General features: G+C 35.4%; 1 protein-coding gene across 2 annotated transcripts in view; it reads right to left on the minus strand.

Annotated features, from left to right (window-relative positions):
• AGMO (alkylglycerol monooxygenase) overlaps positions 1-11,067 on the minus strand; it is a 334,206-nt gene extending 323,139 nt beyond the window's left edge. The window contains exons 1-2 of one of the 2 annotated variants that reach the window (XM_072764450.1): positions 10,684-11,067; positions 8,516-8,646 (exon numbers count right to left, since the gene is read on the minus strand). In XM_072764450.1, coding sequence (XP_072620551.1) covers positions 8,516-8,646; positions 10,684-10,806 — 254 coding nt within the window. In that variant the 5' untranslated portion in view covers positions 10,807-11,067. The remainder of the gene's footprint in view (positions 1-8,515; positions 8,647-10,683) is intronic. The other variant, XM_072764451.1, reaches the window with a different exon arrangement.
• Between the last annotated feature and the right edge of the window lie 3,066 nt (positions 11,068-14,133).

Genomic DNA, 14,133 nt, shown 5'->3' on the forward strand with positions numbered 1-14,133 from the left:
AGCACCCACAATGTTCTGAGGAATTCAAAAACTCAAAATGTAAAACTTGTCTTCCAATTTATTATTATTATTATTATTATTATTTTAAAGATTTTATTTATTTATTCATGAAAGACAGAGAGAGAGAGAGAGAGGCAGAGACATAAGCAGAGGGAGAAGCAGGCTCCATGCAGGAAGCCCAATGTAGAACTCGATCCCAGGACTCTAGAATCATGCCCTGAACCAAAGGCAGACTGCTGAGCAACCCAGGTGTCCCTATGTTTATTATTATTATTATTATTATTATTATTATTATTATTTTATTCATTATTTTGTTCATGGTAAATTATGCTTAGAGACTATCTTTGTTAATTTATTTAAGGCAAATTTGCTGTGGGAATTATAATTTAGAATAGTAATATTTCACAAGCCAGTAGCATACAGGATCATGCCTCTTCATAAGCCAATAAAGAAATAAAAATTCCAAACCAGTGATAGATTAATTACACTATTGTTTTAGGCAAAAGGGAGATGGAAGAAATAAAGTCCAGATTTAGTGAAGGTATAGCTTTTTCTATAGGTTGGCTCTTGGAAAAATTAGTGGAGCCAATCAAGAGCTGATGCCTAGCTGCCAGCACAAATTGAAAGTCTCTTGTTGCTAGAGAAGCACAGTGCTGGCAGAACAAAGGCACCAGTGTTAATGGGCAAGATGATTTCTTTCATGGGGCCGCTGCACGGTCTCCACCACTGCCAATGAAGAGTAGCCTTGCCATGGCAGGAGCTAATGTCCCACGGTCTTCAGAGAGTGATTTAGGTCAGTAAAGAACAGCCTTGCCTAGGCTGAACATTTTCTTTAAGTCCTCACAAATTCTTGAGTTTAAATGTCCATTGTATCATATGGCCATATCAAAAGCACTCAGTAGCATCATAATATGATGACATTGTCTTACCAAGGCTTCCTCGCTGTGAAGTAATTCACTCTTAGATCAAAGCAACTTCCCTTGTGCTATAAACAAGCAGATCTGCAATCACGACAAACTAATATACAACATTTATCAAGGTGGGAGAAAGAACAGATTTTATCTTAAAGCATGTTAGCTTGGTTAGAAACTTTTACATACTTAGACAAGGGCTTCTTGACAGTGTCATTACTGACATTCATTCCAGACAATTCTTTATTGTTGGGGTCTATTACATGGAAAAAGTTACTCGAATTATGAAATTTTACAATTGCTTCCTATTATCCATTAATAGAGGATTAACCATATAAAATTCAACTTTTAAGTAAAAAACAGTGAATAATATCAATTTTGTTTGGCTCAATCTAACAATTTCTCTAAAATAGGGATTCTAAATCTTGATATTATTCCCATTTGGGCCATATAACTCTTTGTTGTGAGGACCTGTCCTGTGAATTGTAGAATGTTTAGCAGCATCTCTGGGTCTCTATTTTTTTAAGATGTATTTATTTATTTTAGAGAGAGAGGGAGGGAGAAGGAGAGAGAGGGAGAATAAAAGTGAGCAGGGGAGTGGCAGAGGGAGAGGGAGAGAAAGAATCCCAAGTAGATACCTCACTGAGCTTGAAGCCCAATGTAGGACTTGATCCCACGACCCTGAGATCAGGACTTGTGCCAAAGCCAAGAGTCAAATACCTAACTGAGCCACCAGGTACCTCCTCTTGGGTCTCTATTTACTAGATACTGGTAGCACAGCTCTGCCACCCAGTTATGACAACAAAATGCTAAAACATTTCTTGAGAGGCAAAAGTGTTCCACTCAATAATCCTTAAAAAAGATTAATCCAGGAAGAAAAACTTTAAAACTTAGAAAGTAGTACAAAAAGTTGAAATAATCTATAGCTTTTTACGTAAACTTTAGTACATGCTATTAAAGCAGAACCATTTATGGATTTACTGAATCATTCAATAAATTCAAGTTGAAGGCCTGCGAGGTGCCAGGTAAAACATGAAACTAGGAGGACACACTGGTGAACACGGCATTCATAATCACCTGTCTCATCAGTGTTCCATCCATTCAGAATCTCTTTTTTTTTTTTTTTTTAAGTGCTATCTCCCTTGTCTGTTTCACAGACAATTGATATAGGCTTTAGAGATACTAAGACTTCAATAAAAGAAAGAGGGTCCCAGGAAAAGTGTAAAACTTCCACTTGCAAAACAAAGAGAACCTGCCTGCAATTGAAAATACTTTTTTATTTCCTGTACAGGTGCCAGGTCTTGAGCAGACACCCAGTTTATTACTCTTAAACTTACTTATTAGGGTTGACACAAATCGAGCTGAAATATGCCTGACATACTACAGTCAAGACTTTTTTTTTTCACACTTTAGCAAGAAGCCAAACCTTCCCCAAAGCAAAGGGAAAAGGGGGAAAAGCTGTGGGAGTTAAACTCCCTGCTTTCTATCAGCAAGATGAATATGATCCTCTTCCATCATAGATGGGAAAAAACAGCCATGGAGTACCCACAGCTAAAAACAATTCAGCAAAGGGATACAGCTGGGAAATGATTATCAAGCTCTGGAAAGCCCTTGATTGCAGGAAATAGCACCTACATTTTCAAAAATGTTCCCACCAGACCCTGAATCATAAACCAAAGCTCCCTTCCTCTTTTTCTTCCCAATTCCTCTGTCCTCTCCCAGCCTTGACCTCCAGCATATGACTCTGCACTGTGGAATTCGAACTTCAACTCTCTGTGGGAAGAGACATATGTAATATGTATGAATGTAGTGAGCTTTCTTTATCATATGGAGATGAAATTTTGGGAAGCATAGAGCTTTATATAGCGAAATACTAGATCATTTTTACTCAATAATTTTGAATGCAAGACGAAGAAATGGTCTAAATATAAGGAGACATGAGAATCCTCTAATCAACAACCTTCATTTATAGAGCTTTCCTCCTATTGTCTTTTTTCTTCATGATTTCTCCTCAAATAATTTCAACTTCTCTTGCGTCTAAGATGTTTCTGGCAAATGAAAGGTAGCATTTTATATAACATTTCTCTCAAAACTTAAAAATTATCCTGTCAGTTTTTAGTTACTCAATTGCTATTCCAGGTCTGATCCTGAATTTTTAAAAAGATGAAGTTAATTTATAAAGTTAAAACTTAAAAATAATCAGTGCATTGGAATAAATATTAATTGGAGATTGAGAATTACAAAGCTATGCAGTTCTCTAAGTCATCTTAGTTTGAATATACCCAGCATCAAAAGCAGAAAGGTAACATTGGATAGGTTGTCCACCCTTCAGCATCTTAGGGCTAATTTAAAATATGAGAAAATTAGGCTAAAAGGACCCTAAAATTCTCTAACTCTCTAATACTCTCATAGTCTAGTCATTCATTAAGCAAGTGAAATTTGATGTGATGCTTTTATTGTAAACACAACATTTCAAAGTGACCCAAAATGAAATTTTGTACTCAGAACCCACAGATATCTGCCAATTTATACTATTTCATCACTGTCATTAGAGCTGTGTGTCTTGTCTGATTTGGCTAGATAATGCAAAATGGAAGAAAATCAATACAACACTTTTTGTTTCTAATAATCCTGTCTTCTAAGCCAGAAAATAAAACAATATTTGAACAGGATCATTCTAAATATTCTTACAAGCTTCAGAAAGTTATAAATGAATATGGTTGGACTATATATACGGATTTTTCCAAGAAATTATGTTGTTTATTTATTTCAAAATCTCCTAAACCTAGTCCAGGAACTTGCCCTATCTTAAAGCTACTGCCACTTTTGCTCCATCTAGTGGAATATTGATTTTTGCTCAGTATTAACAGAATACGTAATACAACCTCCACCTCCTAAAGACAGATAACATTTGTACTGATAGTTCTTGCTGCGAAATGACATTACATTGATGATGCAATCACTTAATTTCTTTTTACAACAACCAGGAAACCCATGGACTTTTATAAATAGAACGTGGTAAATTTGGAAGAAGCATATTCACTACATTCTTTACTTTGCAAGATGTAAATTACTTGAAGTAATTCCATTTCTCTACTGAATAAGTACAAGGAAGCTTGCTTGCATCATTAGGGAACGTCAGCCTAATAGCAACCTCTGAAATTCCACAATTAACAACAAAGACAAAGTCTATTTACAAAGTTTGAGATAAAAGTTGAGAGGAAATTGGATATTCTCCCCAGCAAATATAATTAACAAACCAACAAATTTCAAAACTGTATTTTCTTCACCTGGAGTGTTAATAAAAATTCAGGTAAATAAAAAGAATATTAATAATGAAATATCATAATTAACAGTACATAAATGCATTCTCTCTTATTTTGAAAAAGGAATAACTATTTATTAAAGTCCCCACCCAAAATGACAGGCACTGATTTGTTAGTAGTCTGATGTCACCAAAGGCAGTACTGCCTCTGATACCACAGTCTAGTATAAAAACTCAGTATACAATTTTCCTTTATTCTCCAATCCCACCCCAAGGAGTCAAAGTATTTTAAAGAAATTTAATTTTCTCCTAATTTTTTTTTTAATGAATTGAAACTTTCTTGTCAGGAATGGAAAATTCTGTGGCAGTCATGGCCAGTAAAACTGTGCATATGTATGGTTGAATATCGTGGAGCTGGCTCCATAGTAAAAATTGGCAATGACCCATATGTATTAAAAGTGGAGTGTCCCCAACTTATTTGAAAATTTACCTACTTAAATTATCCCTCAGCCTATTGCAATTTGATTTATAATCTGCTGTTTCAACAGACTAAATGAACCCATTAAAAACAAACATACTGTAGATATTTATATCGGGAATAAAATTTCTCTGGGGAGGATGCAATTTATGGAAGCAGAAACATTGGAAGGAAGTAACAAATTGAGGTCCTGGTTTTCTAATGAAGAATTGGAAATTGGGTTCTGCTTAAATAAGCAGGGGGAAAAAAAGAGATGTGATTATTTTTCACTCATTAGCATTTAAGTCAGTAGCAGGATATTTCACAAGTTTTAGATAGATTTTTTTAAAGTAGGTTTAGTAAGTATTTTGTTAAGTTTAATTTTTTATAGCCACATATGCAAGTAATTGATAGGCAGATTATCTACATATGCTACACTACATTTAACTATTATAAATACGAATATCTGTCTATAACTTCAGAACTAGATTCTAATGAGGAAGAGTCTGTCTACTAGATTCCAGAAGACCAAAACAGATGCAAGTCTGCCCAGAATCTGGTTCTTAGGACACATGGGCTTTTATTACACGTCACGGTCTGTCTGACAGGCTTATAAACAAGATATAATCTTGTCTATGATTAATATTTTCCCTTACATAAATATTTGAAAGTCACAGTATGTATCTTTTCTATCAATATGCTAAGTATGCTACTAATCTTCAAGATACTTGGACTTTTATGTAATAATGAAATTGAGATCTTCAAACAAACATTGTTTTTCCTCAAAGTCTGCATACAGCATTTCCATTACATGAATGGCAAAGTGGAAAAACATGTTCATGGTTTCACTTTGATTTCCACAATTTCTTTTGTCAGAGGCCATATGCCTACTTGGAATTATTATCCGACATGTAATTCCTCACAAGTAGATTAACAAATGGTACAGTACCATTTTTCTCACAATCATGTATTTTAAGGATGTGGCAAGCCCCTGTTGCTGGTGTAGAAAATGAAATTAGTCCCTTGGAGAGGGTTTGATCAATGCCGTGTTAATCTAAACTTCAGCTGTTAATGATTTGCACGAGGATTCTCCTTGATGCTGAAATATTGTTTTAAGAGTTTCTGTTAAATCCCCCTTCCTGTCTTTTGCTGAAAGGGGATTGAGTGGAGTGGATCCTGTGGATCAGCTTTCCTTCTCTGCTTGTGTGTGTGTGTGTGTACTTAATAGGAACAAAATAAATAAGAGTATTTTAAAATTTCTTTTTCAGATCATTCGCTTGGCTGAAATGTTCTAGGTAAAAGGTTATAAAAGATGAAATTCTTATAAAACTTAACGAAAGTATCCACATTTCATAATTTGGAATTGCTGGCCACATCTACAAGAACAACAACAGCAACAAGCATTTTTCTGTTCCCATTCAAAATGCAACTAGGAAAAATATACTCTCCATTCAAGTTCGCAACATTTTACCTTTCTCTCAAAGGGCACCAGGATGAACAGCTTGTGTTAGTTTAAGGAGCCCTTGTGGGTAGTGGGCTGTGAAGGGAAATGTTTCATCCCTGAAGGACTGCTTTGTTTTGATCTCTCCCATTCTCTCTCCTGTCTTTCTTTCTTTCCTTCTCTCCTTCCTCCCCATCTCCCTTATGCTTTGGGGGTTCGTTTTTAGCAAATACACACATACACACACACACACACACACACACATATACATATATGCAATTATATATATGAAATATATATATATATTTGATTCTTGTATATCCTGTTAAAACCCTGTACCCTGTTTTTTAATCACACTGCTTAGAAGAAATATAGTATTAAGGATGCAGTTTATATTTCTAGTAGTTATCATGTTATGATAAGAGAATAATCTAACTCTGCTTGTTACCAAAGTTCACCTTGAAAAAGTAAAAGTAATGCTGAAACATTCACTCAGCTTGATGTCTCCTTGAGTTCTTAATAAATTCATTCCAACTCAACAAAATGTGTGATCTTTAATTGTACCTGAGGGCAACTCTCAATTATCAAGTTATTCTTACAGTTTGTCAGTTGTCTGATTTCCATAAATCTGTACACTTAACTTCCTCAGAATAAACTACAGTAACCAACTGGGTAGTTTCAATGATCAATTCTATGTATCCTTTCAGCATGTTGAATGTATTTCTTGCTCAATTCTGTTCGAGGAGACATGAAACAGAGGAAATTATGTATAATTATGAACTCTTATTTAGCGTATTATGGGAATTAACTGCAAATAATTTGAGATACTATCCTCTAATTCTGACAGCAATGTGAAACCATAGGAGTGAATTTTCAGAGTCATTATTATGATAATTATCAGAATTATTACTATTATTTTATACCCACTAGTCTACTTTTCCTTTTTTTTTTTTTTATTTTATTTTATTTTATTTTTTTTTTAGTCTACTTTTCCATAGTAACATTTATGAAAGAAATTTTTACCTTTAGGTTACTTCCTATCTAAATAGTTTTATGCAATTATATGAAATTTTTCTACTTTTCTCAGATATCTTTAGGTTTTATTTTTGAAAAATCTATCTTGGTTTGCCACTGAATGGTTCATAGAAACATTCTGAAGCAATGAGCACTAGTCCGAAATAAAGCTCTTAAAATGGTAAAAGAAGCAATGGGTGAGATGTAGGAATGAGAACATTCATCAGCAAAGCACAGAGTTTTAAGGGAATCTTTGGTCACCCAAAGATTGCCTCTTTGTTAAATCCTCACATATTAAAGAGCTTCCCACGCATTTCTTCTGCTTTCTCCTCTGCCTACATTATAATTTACTCTTCCTAAAAAGTAGTAGGTCATTTATTATTTACTGTTTGGTTCCTTTATCATCTAATCTTATCATCAACATAAAACTATCAAAATATGAAATTAAAAAAATCTAGGATGTACCAGACATCATTCCAGGCATAATAGTTAAAACTATGAAGAAGAACCCTCTTGCTCGCTAATTGCATGCAATTTATCAGGGAGGACTGGAAAGAAAACGGGTAAGCATAATGCCATGTGACAATTCTATATCTGAGGTAAACACAAGATTCCCTGGGACCACAGTGAAGTGATACCTGAAGTACATTGGAGAACAGAAGAGATTCACTGAACAGTGTGACCCTTTAAGAGAAGTCTTTGCTTAGACTTAAGAAATGAATCAGAGTCAGCCACGTGAATGCCTTTCCAAGCAGAGGGAAGCATGTGTGACATCTGGGCAATGGCAAGTGGTAGAGTATGGAAGGAACAAATATTGCAAAGGGGGAAAGAGAATGAAGGGAGCAAAAGTACAGGTAGATAGACAAAGGCTTCTATAGATCATGGGAAAAAAATTCAGACATTATCCTTAGGCAAGATGGAACCTGTGAAAAATTTTCACCAGATCCACATTATGAAAATGTTTGACGGAAAATGAGCACTAGAGACAACTTGGGAGGCCATGTAGTAATTCAACCCTTTCTGCAATCTTTATTAGGGAGTGTCTGTACCCCAGGTTACATAGCATGTGAATTTGCCTGAGGCAAAATTGATTTTCCAGGAGATAACTAGACCATAACTCAGGGTTGGCCTAGGGTAAGGCAAGTAAAACCTTTACCTTGGGCACAAAATTTAAGGGGGCAGCAGTAAACTCAGTAATCAAGATAAGTAATATTTAGAGCAGTATTTAGAGAGTATTAAAAATGTATACAAAAACAAATCTATGCTGAATAAAATATCAAAAATTTAAATAATGACAGAAACTGAATTCTTTGGGGATTTATGTGTATATGTGAAAATAGACAAATTCCCCATATGGTGGGTTCATTTTCCATCTTACTTAGAGAATTTTAGCTTATTCACTCAGTGTGGCTAACCTACTAACTCACCTTGGAAGCCGAGAAAAAACACCCGCTGATATTGATGTTAATGCATCATCCAAACGACCTGGTGGCTTCCCTTTGAGAATCCAGCTGATGACCAGTTCAAGAAGCATTAAGGAAATGAAAAATGGAGTTGCCTGGAAAGGAAATGGCACAAAAAAAGATGTTATTGTGCCTGGTATGAAATTCTTCCACATTTCCTGATTAGTCATTCCAGAAGTCAGAGGCCCAGAGTGACATCTCATAGCAGGAGAAGGTATATACTTATCCTACAGGATCATTTCCTCCCAACAGGCAAAGTAATCTATTTATTTTGGATATATATGAAAAAGGTGCTCAAAATCTATCATCCAATTTGGAAATGAAATATAACATAGATGTAACCATGATATTTCTGCCAAGAAAATAATAAGATTAGGATGGACAGGTTTCAAATTAGAGCTAAAAAAAAATACATTTTTAAAAGATTTTATTTATTTATTTATTTGACAGAGAGAGAGAGAGCACAAAGCAAGGGGAGTGACAGGCAGAGGTAGAGGGAGAAGCAGACTCCCCGCTGAGCAGGGAGCCTGATGCAGGACTGGATCATTACCTGAATGGAAGGCAGACTTAACCAACTGAGCCACCCAGGTGCCCCCAAAAATACATATTAAATAAGCACAAAAATCAGAAGTCTATTATCTCCATGACTAACACAGACCCTCTTTACAAGGCTTCACTTAGGACACATGCATTGCTAGTTTTTCATATTAGAATTACAGGAATGACAAAATTGAAATTGTAGAAACAAAGCATTTTCTTCCAAGTATTTTAAGGAATATGATCACTTAAAATGTGTATTTAAAGTATCATTCAGGGGCACCTGGGTGGCTCAGTCTGTTAGGCATCTGCCTTTGGCTTGGGTCGGGGTTTGAACCCCACACCCGGCTCCTCGCTCAGTGGGAAGTATGCTTCTCCCTCTCCATCTGCCTTTATCCTCGCTCATGCTCTTTCTCTCTCTTTCCCTCTCTTGCTCTACACACACTCTCTCTCAAATAGATAAATAAAATCTTGTAAAAAATGTTTAAAAATCTAAAACATCATCCAAGTTTTATTCACTCAGATTTAGTTTTGTGCTATGGTAAGTGTTTTTAGGCTCCACTATGGATAACAAATATTGAACGAAGTTTGGTGTTAAATGCAAAAGGTAATGACTTATGAAGATGTGAGCACCACATTTTTCTCCTTAGAAAACTCAGAAAGGAATAATATCAAATCCTGAAAGTTATGGGTTTCAGTCACTTGGAAACTGGTCATGAGTTCTGAATTTTCTAAACTGAACTCCCAAGAACATATTCTCTGATGTCATTTTTTTTTTCCTTATTTCTGGTCTGAACTAGTAAGTGTTATAGGAACAACTTTGACAGGGTGGGGAACTTAGGTATTCAAGTTCTAATTCTGGATATTTCCACTTCCAATCATAGCCAGGAACCAGAAGTAAAAAGTGCCTCTGAACACTTCAGAATTTCAAAGAAAACTTGGTTCAAGTTCAAACTTAGGAAGTCAGAGTTAGACTCAGCTCTATATCCATTCTGCAGAACTACTCTACTAAATTCAAGAGGAAATAGTTTCCTGGGAGGTGGTTTGCCCTTTAAAACCAAAACTGTTACAAAGTTTACTGATGTCATATAACCATTTGACACTGAGCTTCTGACAGCTAAATTTGTAACACCACTGTATCTATGAAAACTTTGTAAAGTTTTATCACATTCTGCAGTGACATATCCAAGGAAAGAAGTTTAACAGGAGAAATTGGTTACACATACTGTATGGAAATTCAAGTAGAAATTCTAATTGTGTTCCATGCCTTTATAAAACAGAATTGTTTTTTATTAGAATTTAATAATTTGAAGAATGAAAGTGAACAAAAACCCCAGGAAGTGTTTAGCATACTTATTATTTTTAAAAAGATTTTATTTATTTATTCATGAGAAACACAGAGATAGAGGCAGAGACACAGGCAGAGGGAGAAGCAGGCTCCATGCAAGAAAGCCCAATGTGGGACTCAATCCTGGAACCCCAGGATCACGCCCTGGGCCAAAGGCAGGCGCTAAACCCCTGAACCACCTAGCGATCCCCTAGCTTACTTATTATTAAGAAAAAAGCAACAGTAGTCTCTTCCCAGGGAGTCTCACCTGTTTTACATAATCAGGCACCTCTTCCAGTATTTGGAATGACGTTTCATTGGGCTTCATCATGTAAAACATCATGCGAATTCTCTGGGAAACTGAAACATCCTGTTGGGCTTCTGGGTTCATGTCTGCCCTTGTCTGATTCCCAGCTGGAGAATATTTGTGATTCAGTGGTTGAAGCCAGAGGCTGAACAAAGAGGACGAGAGCTGTGCTGCACAGAACAAGCTCTTTGTCAGAGAACAGCTAGAAACAAAGCTCCATGGAGAACACAGCCAAGAGCCTGTGTAGAGACAAGAAAATACGGGGATTAAGACAAGAGTTCAGAGTTCAGCGGTGCAGGACACGTGAGGGAGGGAAAGGGGAGGAATCATGCCCAAATCTAAGATAAACACTGGAGTTTGACTGTAGGTGGAGTAACTTAACATTAAAAAGAAGTGGAAAAACAGACAAACAAAACAAAAACATGATACAGCCTTGGAAAGGGGAAGAAAAAAGTGCTAACAAGTGAAAGTTCACTCTGAAAAAGTGGATGGCAATTCAAGACTCAGATCACGAAAGGAAAATTCTTTTCTTGTTTTCTTTTGTTTTGTTAACTTCATGTTGTGTTCAGTTTGTAGTCTTCCTCGCAGAGTCCTATTTCCTGAAAGGACAGGGTGCTCTAATCTCACTTAGTAAGACTAAGCTCAAAGTCAATAAGCACTGAATATATCACACTGGTTATTGCCTATAGATTTCTGAATTTGTATGATGTTAACTTCTGAATGTTTGCAAACCAATTTAGGGGCATTTGGTTTATTACATGATCTATCATGTTTAATGGAAATGTGGAACCTTGACTAATCACACTCGTATTCTTCTGAGTGCTTATGGGGACTCTGAAGAATCTGCTAAGATGTTGCTGCACGTCCATATCTGTGTTCTATAGGAGGAGCACAAGTTGATTATGCCTCTTAGGAAGATTAGAGGGCACATTCCACTTTGAATAGTCAATTCTGCTGTTATATGACATACATGCTGATAAAAGTCAGTATATTATGCAAAGCTGTGCAATGAAAACAATGAGGCATATGAGAAAAATGGGATTTGAGTGCAATACTGAAAAGTTTTGTAATGATCCATAAGGAAAAAAAAAGAAGATTGAGACCTGATAAAAATTATAGTACGCTTTTCTACATGCGTGTTACATGGTTAAGAAATGTATAAACACTACAATAAGTATGATACTTCATCTTGAAAAAGACCTAACATTTGTTTGTGGAAGTGGGCATTGGAAAAGTGGTAGAACTGGAGTTATTGTGGAGTCAGCAATGTAACAGATGTTTGCTCCACTCACTATGTGGTTATTAGATAGTGTTCGTCTTTCTTTCTTTCTTACGGCAATTGTAACTTGTGTGTACTGCCATCTTTTAGTTCATTACTTGTTCCTTTGGGTCTTGTTTGTGAATGTTTTCTTCATCAGAATTCAATAAAAATGATCTTCTGTGTTTTCTTCTAGAATGTTTCTAGGATTTTTCAGTTTTTCCTTTAGTTATCTGGACATTAGTTTGCACATGGTATAACGTCATTATTTTATGCTATACCCTCCCTACCACCCCTGGACAGATCCCAGTTCTTCCCATACCATTATTTAAAGTCAGTACTTACTACACTATTTGTCAATATATCTGCACTGTTTCCAGGCTCTCCACTCTGTTCCATCGATGTATGTATCTATTCTTGTACTGTGTCATGTTGTCTTAATTATTGAACTACCATAATAAATTATAGTGACTTGTAGAGTAACTTTTCACTTATGAATTTTGTTTTTCAAAAATTTTAAAATATTTTTCACATTTGTTCTAGTGGATCTATTTAAACTAAATTTGAAAAAATATATTGGCACTTTAAGTGGGAACTTCATTAAATTCATGGATTGATTTGGGAGAATTGACATCATAAGCACTCAATAAACTTGTCTCAAACAAATGAACATAGACACTACCACCATTTAAGCCTCATTCTGTATTTAAATGATGCTAATGCTAGCTATTGATTCCTTATCCTCTCCATTATTTTTTTTTAAGATTTTATTTTTTAAGTAATCTCTCCCCTGACATGGGGCTCAAGCCCACACCCCAAGATTGAGAGTCACACACTCTGCTGACTGAGCCAGCCAACCACCCATCTTCTTCATTCTTTTTTTTTTTTCCCTTGTACTGGCACAAGTGGCAAAGTTTCCTGTCTTTTCTTCCTTTTTTCATTAGAAGTTATAAATATGATTGGATGTCTTACCATATTTTTTTCTTACCTATATATGTGAAGAGTACTTTGGTTAAATATAAAATCTCTAGTTCAAAAATTAATTCCCCCTAAAATCAACAAAGACAAAACACTTTGGCTAGAAACCTGTCAGGTGAAGCAAGATATATGAAATAGATGGCTGAAAGCCTATACCAGGAGAGAAAGAGGAAGCCTGAGATAGTTCCAAGGTGCTTTTCTTCCAGGTTTCTTTCCAAAGACTCCTAATCAATGTGGCTTTGCTGGCAGTCCTTTCTTTTATCTAAGTGGAAATGCTTATAAAGAGCCTGATATGAATGATAAGCATCCCATGAGAATTCTAGACATGACAACTTGCTGCACTAATGCTCTCATTTACAAATAAATCAGAACAAAAAGACATCAGAAGCTTTCTGTATTGAACAGACATAAATCAAAGAAACAATAACAACAACAACAACAACAAAAAACCTGATATGAAACTTCTAATGATTCTGATAAGCATCCAGTCAAGGAAGAGAGATCACAGTAATCTGAACAGGGAAAGTTTAATATAAAGAATTGTCAGAAAAAAAATTTAAAAAATTAAGAATTGTCAGTCTTGACATAGTCTGTAGAAATATTTTTCTAGATATATCTCATCAGGCAGGAGAAACAAAAGGAAAAATAAACCATTGGGAGTATACCAACACAAAAGCTTTTTCACAGAAGGGAAAATCATCAACAAAATGACAAGGCAACATACTGAATCAGAGAAGATGTTGGGAAATTATATATCCAATAAGGGTTAATATCCTATATATGTCTATTATATATATATGACATTTTATATATATGTAGATATTTGTGCAACTCAACACTAAAAAATACAAATAATTAGATTTAAAAAAAAAACTGCCAGAGGACCTGACTAGATATTTTTCCAAAGAAGACACATAGACTGCCAATAGATACAGGAAGAGATGTTCAACATCACCAATCATCAGGAAAATGCAAGTCAAAACCACAATGGGATATCAACTCACAGTTGTCAGAGTGGTTGAAATAAAAAAGGTAAGAAATAAGTGTTGGTGAGGATATGGAGAAAAAGGAACTCTTGTGCACTGTTGGAATGGAAATTGGCATAGCCACTGTGAAAAACAGTGTGGAGGGTCCTCAAAAAATTAAAAATGAAATTATCATATGACTCAGTAATT

The sequence above is a fragment of the Vulpes vulpes genome, chromosome 7 (genome assembly GCF_048418805.1).
Source record: "Vulpes vulpes isolate BD-2025 chromosome 7, VulVul3, whole genome shotgun sequence".
Lineage (NCBI taxonomy): Eukaryota > Metazoa > Chordata > Mammalia > Carnivora > Canidae > Vulpes > Vulpes vulpes.